The following is an 8,178-nucleotide window of genomic DNA, read 5'->3' on the forward strand; positions in this document are numbered from 1 at the left end:
TCCTCTGCGCCGTCCTGCTCGCCGCCTGCTGCTGCTTCTGTCGCCGCGCCGCGGGTGAGTGGCTTCGTAGGGGGCCCGCGCCCCCCGAGCGGCCCGGGCCAGGGGTCTCCGGCGGAGCGTGCCCGGGGAGCGGAGCCGGCGGCGCGGCGCGGGGCTTTGCGCTCCGCGGTGCGCTCCTCCTTCCCGGCGCCTTTTGCGCGCGTGCAACTCTTCTTCGCGACCAGTTTGCAGCCTCGGTCCTGGAGGATCCCGGGGAGGAGGACAGAGAAGGCGGGGAGGAGGCTGCTGCCCGGAGCGGGAAGGGGGGGAGCAGAGCCTCTCTGGGGTGCTGGGGAGAGCTTTGCCTCAGGTGCCCACCCTGGGGGCCCGCGGTTGGAGCGGCGGCGGGAGGCACGGCTAGTGCGCATCCCCAAATCCCGAATTCTGCGNCCGCCTGTTGCTGGAAAAGGCGGCTTGCTGAGCGGGAGGGGGTGGGCCGACGCCTCCTCTCCGGCCTGGGCTTCGAGCCAGGCTGGAGGTGAGCGAGCGGGGGAGGGACGGCGGCTCCTGCCCGAGCAAGGGCGTTGGCAGGAGGCGGGGGGCGGCGTGGGTCGCCTCGCGCCTGCCGGGTGACGGGTTCACAGGTGGCAGAAACGAGGGACTGAGGGTGCCCAGGGTGGATTTGTTACACCCCAGATTTGTTACGCCTCGCGGAATGGGACCGCATTCAGGTGGGAAGAGCGCCCCTGCACTTCGGAGTTTTTCTCTGGAACTGCCTGGGAGCCGGGCGCTCCCGGGTTCACGCTGCCCTTGTATGGCCTGCAGCGGTGTCGCGTGTTTCTCTTGGCTCCCTTTCCCGGGTCCCAGCCGCTGTCCGGCTGGGGAAGGGGAGGGCTAGGCAATACCCAGCTCGCTGGCCTCATGCCCAGTGCCTACAGTGTCCCTGGGGTCCCCTGGCCCCTGCCTCCCAGGCTGACTGTATTTCTGGGGAAAGGGCTAAATTGGGCTCCACAGCTGCAGCCAATCTAGCCCCACCCTGCCCGGCTCCTCTCGCTCTGGGGAAACGGAGTCAGGGACTCGAGGCTTCTGCCCTGGGCTGAAGACCGCTCCATCTGCCCTCCTTGTCTGGGCGCCAACCGGGGGCAACCACCCAGGCATCCCTGAGGCCAGCCAGATGGTACCGAGTGACATCACCTCCTCACAGGGCAGGCAGCACGCTGGCACCACTGACGTCACTCTTGCCCACTGCCTGGCCCTCACCCTGACCCCTGGGGGACATTCTGACCCCCCGTGCTCACAAGACTCCCAGGATGGGGTCCCCTGAGTGTGTGGGATGTTCATGGAGACACTGCTTGGGGAGTGTGAGATGGGAGCTTCTGGCCAGGGTTGGCTCACTGGGTCTTGGGGGAAATCTGGGGAGGGGTGTTTTGGGGGGCAGAGTAGTGATGTCTTCCCCGGGTGTGGGGACACAAAGGGGCCTGTGTGCCCCAGCCTGGTACATGCCTTGCATTCCCACGCTCTGAGCTCACTGGGAGTGGAGGGGGCCTGGAAGGAAAGGGGCCTTCCTCTTGGCTCAGAGCCTGGGTTGCCCCTCTGCCAGCCTCGTCGGAAAGGTGCCTGGCGCTCAGGGTCTCTGCGACAATCACCAGAGACGGTCCCCCTCAACCCCCCTGACCTGGGGGACAGGGCGGCCTGGGGCAGCGGGTAGAGAGCGGTTGAGGGTCGGGAGGGCAGAGCCGTCTCCAGGAAGAACAGCTGCAGGGAGCGGGCTGTGAGGCCACGGGGAGCAGCTGGAGCTGACAGCACTGCTGGGGTGTCCCCTCCCGCACCCCAGGTGTGCCTGGTGAGGCGGAGCCCCCCACCCCGGAGTCTGTGGAGGTGGAAGTTGGCGGCACGGCCCTTCTGAAGTGCGGCCCCTCCCATTCCCAGGGCAACTTCAGCCACGTGGACTGGTTTTCTGTGAGTGTGTGGAGAGGGAGGCAGGGTGGGAGGCTGTCTCCCTCCCGCAGCCCTAGGACCCTCTCCCCTCCCTTCCCCTCCATCACCTGCCCTCCCCTCCTCTCCATCACCTCCCCTCCTCTCCGTCACCTGCCCTCTTCTCCATCACCTCCCCTCCCCTTCATCAGATCCACAAGGAGAAGCCGACTCTAATCTTCCGCGTGCGCAAAGGCCAGGGCCAGAGCGAACCCGGGGAGTACCAGCACCGCCTCAGCCTCCTGGACAAAGGGACTACTCTGGCCCTGACACACGTCACGCCCCACGACGAGCGCATCTTCCTGTGCCAGGCCAAGCGCCCTCAGTCCCAGGAGCACCGGATCCAGCTCCACGTCTACAGTCAGTGCCCCGTCGGTGCCTCGTGGGCGGCGTGGGTGGTGGGAAGCGGTGGCCCCACGCCCCTCCCCTCCTTCCCTTGCAGAAGCCCCGGAGGAGCCCACCATCCAGGTCAATCCCGCGGGCATCTCGGTCAACAGCAAGGAGCCTGAGGAGGTGAGCTATGCCGGGGTGGCCAGGCGGGGGCTGGCGGGGCCTGGGCGGCAGGGAGACTCACACCCTGTCCCCCTCAGGTCGCTACCTGTGTGGGGAGAAATGGGTACCCCATTCCTCAAGTTGTCTGGTACAAGAACGGGCGGCCCCTGAAGGAAGAGAAGAAGCGTGAGTATGGCCCTCTCAGCCCCTTAAAAGCCGTGCTTAGGGTGCCGCCACCTTGCCTTTCACTCACTCGACTCTGGTTCTTTGAAGTACCCCAGTGGTGCCTGAAAACATTTCCATGAGAATGTAAACGATCCAGAAAATCTAGAAGGAAAACGCCCTTCCTGCCCCACATCCCCTCCCAGAGGCAATCTCTGCTGCCAGCTTAGTGTTTGGTCTTTCCAGCCAATTTGTGTCTTTACGCCTATAAATACATCTCGGAGCATGTAGGTTTTTATTTTTTATTCTCTAAATCAGTGGTTCTCAAAGAGGGGTCGTTTTGCGCTTCCCCTTCGGGACACTTAGCGATGTTTGGTTGTCGTGAATGGAGAGGTGGTGATGGCACCTGGGGGCGGCGGAGGCGGAGGCCGAGGGTTCCTGCCCAACAGCCTACAGCGCACGCGGCTGCCCGGCCCGCAAAGAATTATCTGGGCCAACGCTTCGATAGCGCTGAGGTCGGGAAGCCCCGATCCCAGTGGTTCTGTAGGGCGTGTGGCGTCACCTGGGATCGTTTTTTTTTTTTTTTTTTCTGATGGGGAGTCTTGGAAATCTTTGGGGCTCAGCGCTTTGCCCCCCCCGCCCCCGTAGCGTTCCGTCGGGCGGGGGTGGCGTAGCCGGGCTGGCCGTTCGTGACCCCGCGGGTGGGCGTCTGCAGTGTCTGCCGAGGGGGCGCCGGTCACGACTGCTGCGTTCCTGGCGCGCGCCCTGCTGTGTGTGTGTGCGCGCGCATCTGTGGCACACGTGGCACACGTAGTACAGGTAGGTAATGAGCAGGAAAACTTGAGAGGTGAAGGGTCGCAGCTGCACTGTGCCTGGCCTGCTGCAGAGGCAGGGGTCCCTCTGGGTGCCCCCCCGCCCCGCAGCCCCTGCGACCAGCTGAGGCAGAGCCTTTCTCCCCCGTCTCCCGGCCCAGGGGTCCACATTCAGTCGTCCCAGATCGTGGAGTCGAGTGGTCTGTACACCCTGCAGAGTGTCCTGAAGGCCCAGCTGGTGAAGGAGGACAGGGACGCCCAGTTTTACTGCGAGCTCAACTACCGGCTGCCCAGCGGGAACCACATGAAGGAGTCCAAGGAAGTCGTCGTCCCGGTTTTCTGTGAGTCCCCGCAGGGCCCTGGGCCGGGGTCGGCGGAAAAGCCGGGCTGCTCCCCGGCGCGGGGACAGCTCCGCGCTGAGGGCCACCACCGCCTGTGCCCGTGCAGACCCGGCGGAGAAGGTGTGGCTGGAAGTGGAGCCGGCGGGCGCGCTGAAGGAAGGGGACCGCGTAGAGGTCCGGTGCCTGGCTGACGGCAACCCCCCGCCCCACTTCACCGTCAGCAAGCAGGTGCGGAGGGCGGTGCCTGGGGGGGGAAGGGGGGGGCGGCAGCTGCAGGCGCACCCTGCTCACGCACCCCTTCGCTCTCCCCCAGAACCCCAGCACCAAGGAGATGGAGGAGAAGGCGACCGAGGACAGCGGGGTCCTGGTGCTGGAGTCCGCCCAGAAGGAGCACAGTGGGCTCTACCAGTGCCAGGGCCTGGAACTGGAAACTGTGACGTCGCTGTTCAGCGACCCACAGGAGCTGCTGGTCAACTGTGAGGGGCCCGGGGCCCAGGATGCGGTGAGGGGGGGGAGGGAAGGGCAGGGCAAGAGGGAATTTCGCCCAGGCCAACGCCGCTGTTGTGTCCCCAGACGTGTCTGATGTCCGGGTCAGCCCTGCAGCCCCGGAGAGCCGGGAGGGCAGCAGCCTCACCCTGACCTGTGAGGCAGAGAGTAACCAAGCCCTTGAGTTCCAGTGGCTGAGAGAAAAGGTATCCAGGTGGCCCTGGGGCTGTGGGGTGTGTGCGACTCGTGTGGCCCTGCGTGACCCACCGACCCCCCTCTCACCCCAGACAGGCCAGGTGCTGGAGAAGGGGCCGGTGCTCCAGTTACGCGACCTGCAGCGAGACGCAGGGGGAGGCTACCGCTGCATGGCCTCGGCGCCCAGCGTCCCGGGCCTGAACCGCACTCACCTGGTCCACGTGACCGTTTTTGGTGAGGCCTCCGGGCACAGATCAGGCGGCCCCGCGAAGCTACCCGGAGCTGGGTGGTTTCGAGCTCTTCGAGGACACAAAGCCACCTGCTGCCCTGGGATGCTCTGGCGGGGAGGGGGAGGCAGGCTAGCGGAGTTTGCCACCACACCTGTCCCCTTCCCTCCCTAAGGGTCCCCGTGGATGACCTTGAAGGAGAGGAAGATGTGGGTGAAAGAGAACACGGTGTTGAATCTGTCCTGTGAAGCGTCAGGACACCCGCGGCCCTCCATCTCCTGGAGCGTGGGCGGCACGGTGAGCAGGCACACCTCCTCACTCATCCCTGCCCCGGCCTCAGCTGCCGTGACCGCTCCCCCCCCACCCCTGAGCTGCGCCTCCTTCCCTACAGGCACATGAACAAGACCAAGATCCGCAGAGCGTCCTGAGTGTCCTGAATGTCCTTGTGACCCCAGAACTGTTGGAGACAGGAGCCGAGTGCGTGGCCTCCAACTTCCTGGGCAGAAACACCACCACCATCTTCCTGGAGCTGGGTACAGTCCTTGTCTGTCCGGTAGGGTGGTGGGGGCGGGCGAGAGCTTGGGCTTTTCCTAACCCACTTTTCAATCCGTGTAACCACAGACTCGAACAGAACCACGGCCCCCAGCACCTCCACCGTCAGCCCTCACGCCAGAGCCAACAGCACGTCCACAGGTGAGCAGGCGGGGCTGGGCCAGGGCACCCTCATTCTGGCCGCCCTGGGCTGGGCGGGGCAGTGGTGGAAGGGTGGCCGCCCGGGGCCGGGAGTGACTGGGGGCATCTCTGTGGGACAGAGAAGAAGCTGCGGGAGCCTGAAAGCAAGGGCGTGGCCATCGTGGCCGTGACCGTGTGTGTCCTGGTCCTGGCCGTGCTGGGTGCCGTCCTCTATTTCTTCTACAAGAAGGGCAAGCTTCCATGCGGGCGGTCGGGCAAACAAGAGATGTAAGCATGGTGCCCCCACCCCGTTGCCCAGCTTGTTGCCTCCGCGGGCACATTCCCTGCCGGCTCGCGCGCCCGCTCACCCCGTAGGAGCAGGCGGGGGACGCCGAGTGCGAGGGTNCCCTGGGCCGGGCCCCAGAGCCCCTCCGCAAGAGCCCAGCCCCAGCCCAGCGTCTGCCAGCGACCCTCCCTTTCCTTGCCCTCGAGTTGCCGACGTCTTGCCTCCCTCCCTCCTCCCAGCACGCTGCCCCCGTCTCGTAAGAGCGAATTTGTAGTTGAAGTTAAGTCAGATAAGCTCCCAGAAGAGATGGGCCTCCTCCAGGGCAGCACCGGTGACAAGAGGGCTCCAGGAGACCAGGTAGGAGGCGGCTCCGCGGCCGGTGCCTGACGCGGCTCCAGGGATCGGCAGCCACAGGGGCTGCCGGCTCTGGGCCCCTGAACACTGACTCTTTGTCTCCTTCCTCCTTCTCTGTTGAAGACTGCGAGCAGGCCCGGCTTCCCTTCCTAACACTAGCCCCAGAGGGGTAGGGTGCGGCGAGCGGGGCAGGGGTGGCTCCCAGGACGGAGAGTGTACACTCTGCCCTGTCGCCGCTCCCTCTTCCTGAACAGCAACGGGGCTGGGGTCGCCAAGTGCAGTGTGGCCAGTCCAGTCCGCAGCCTAGGCCCCCGCCCCCTCCCGCCGCTTCCCTCCACGCCTCATCCATCGGCTTTGGCTTCCATCCCTCATCCCTCCAGCGCTCACACCCCAGACTCCCTCCTGGTCCCCCCTGCGGTTCCCTTAACCTCTCTGGTTCACTCATTTCCAGGGAGAGAAATACATCGATCTGAGGCACTAGCCTGCTAATCACACGGAGCGCCCTTCCCGCCTGGAACATTTCCCGCTCCCCCTCTCCCTCCCGACACTCAGGATGATCGCCAAGCCAAAGCCACTCACGCAGGCTGCAGAGAAGGCCCTCTTCACGGACGACCGACCCCCACCGAGGTCTCACTTGGGTGGGGGAGGGGCGTCAGGGTCCCGGGAGGGGGGAGTTCCCCGCAGGCTGTGTATACAGTGTCCTGGATGTATGTACCTGTTTTCTACCAGCAGCCCAGTTAGGCAGCCTATTTATCTTGAGCTGGTTTCCTGCCCCAAAGGCTTGCGTCCTCATTCAGTGTGTCACTGAGGTGAGGACGCACTGAGCCCAGGCCCCTCTCTGCTGGGGAAGCATGTCGCTCACGGCGGTGCTGGAGAGGACCCCGCCTCCATTACAAGCAGCTGCCGGCCCGGGCGGTCCTCGTGTGACCCACCTTTCTCCGGGAAGCAGCCAGGACTGGTGTCGCTCCTTATGAGACGTGCCAGGTGAACGCTGTCCCTGCAGGGAGGAAGGTGGGCAGCTTTCCCGAGTTAGGCCCTTGTGCCCAAACCCCCTGCATTAATTTGGCTCCCGCTGCCCTCTTAAGGGGTCATGTAAAACTGAAAAGGGGGATTTGGGGACAGGGATGAGGTCCAGACTGTCCTTTAGGACGATTAAGACTCTACTAGCACCGAACTTCCACAAACTGAGCTCGTGGGCTTAGACCCTGAGAGAAGAGCCCCCTCGATGGGAGAACGGTACTTAGGGGCGAGAAGCCGGCCTGGCTAGAGCTTTGGGGTGTGTGCGCACACCTGTATGTATATGTGGTTTCGTCAGGTTGTGTGTAAATTTGCAGATTTCCTTTATATATATATATATGTAAGAAAAATAAAGCTTAACCGCCCCAGAGCTCTGACCCTGTCTTTATGTACCGCGGGCACCACTGCAGCCTGGGGTCTCCGCAGCTGGAACCGCACCACACCAAGCCCGGCGCGTTTGGGAGCGGAGACCAGGGGGTGCCGTCTGTTTCTGTGCACACGGCCACCTCGCTCTAAGGCGGCCCCAGCGAGCACCCCTTCCCCTGGGCTTTCCGGATCGGACTTGCCTGGAGGAAGGACTTGCCTGAGGGAGCGGCGGGCTGGCCTGTCTCGCTCTCCCACCCGCACGGAAGGGCAAGAACCGCAGTCTGCTANGACATGGGTGCTTGAAAAAGCTCTTTAGTTAACTGTATGGAAATGAAAAAAAATTAATAAATAACATTAGTATAACAGACCTCTAAACATTAATACATTGGCAAAACAAAAGGGACTTCAAATGAAAACCAATCTTTAAAGCTCTGCTCTTCTCTGTAAGAATATTTACCTTCTGTTGTATTCTTTACAGGTGAGGAGGATTAAATACTGCTAATAAATTTTTTTATATTAATGACACATTTTTAAAATAGTCCACAAAAATCTCTAAGCTTTCGTTTTGTTTTATTTTTAACACCGATATACAAACTGGGACTCTATTCTGGAGAAAGCATCAAGTTCTCCTCAGCCCCACCCAGGCCAAGAATGTCAACTCCTAAAGAGGGAGGACTTTCAAAAAGGATGGTTTCTCTCCCAATTCTTGATTAAAGGCGGGGAAGAACTGAAATGGGAGAGCAAGAAGAAAAACGTCTTATAGACAACTTTTTTCCTTTTTTCTTTGCCGAAACTGCCCGTGGCCACATCCTGTG

The 8,178-nt window shown here is 62.6% G+C and overlaps 1 protein-coding gene across 1 annotated transcript; it reads left to right on the plus strand.

The window, feature by feature from the left end:
- Positions 1–2: 2 nt before the first annotated feature.
- MCAM (melanoma cell adhesion molecule) lies at positions 3–7,367 on the plus strand (the record flags this gene model as incomplete). Its single annotated transcript, XM_077777791.1, has 16 exons — positions 3–54; positions 1,814–1,938; positions 2,106–2,313; positions 2,396–2,466; positions 2,544–2,631; positions 3,581–3,760; positions 3,867–3,988; positions 4,074–4,236; positions 4,334–4,452; positions 4,534–4,675; positions 4,844–4,965; positions 5,060–5,201; positions 5,290–5,361; positions 5,481–5,628; positions 5,866–5,983; positions 6,432–7,367. Coding segments are annotated over 16 exons (1,902 nt in total), but the record flags the coding sequence as incomplete, so codon positions are not given.
- Between the last annotated feature and the right edge of the window lie 811 nt (positions 7,368–8,178).

This window comes from Crocuta crocuta, unplaced genomic scaffold (assembly GCF_008692635.1).
Source record: "Crocuta crocuta isolate KB4526 unplaced genomic scaffold, BGI_CrCroc_1.0 scaffold271, whole genome shotgun sequence".
NCBI lineage: Eukaryota > Metazoa > Chordata > Mammalia > Carnivora > Hyaenidae > Crocuta > Crocuta crocuta.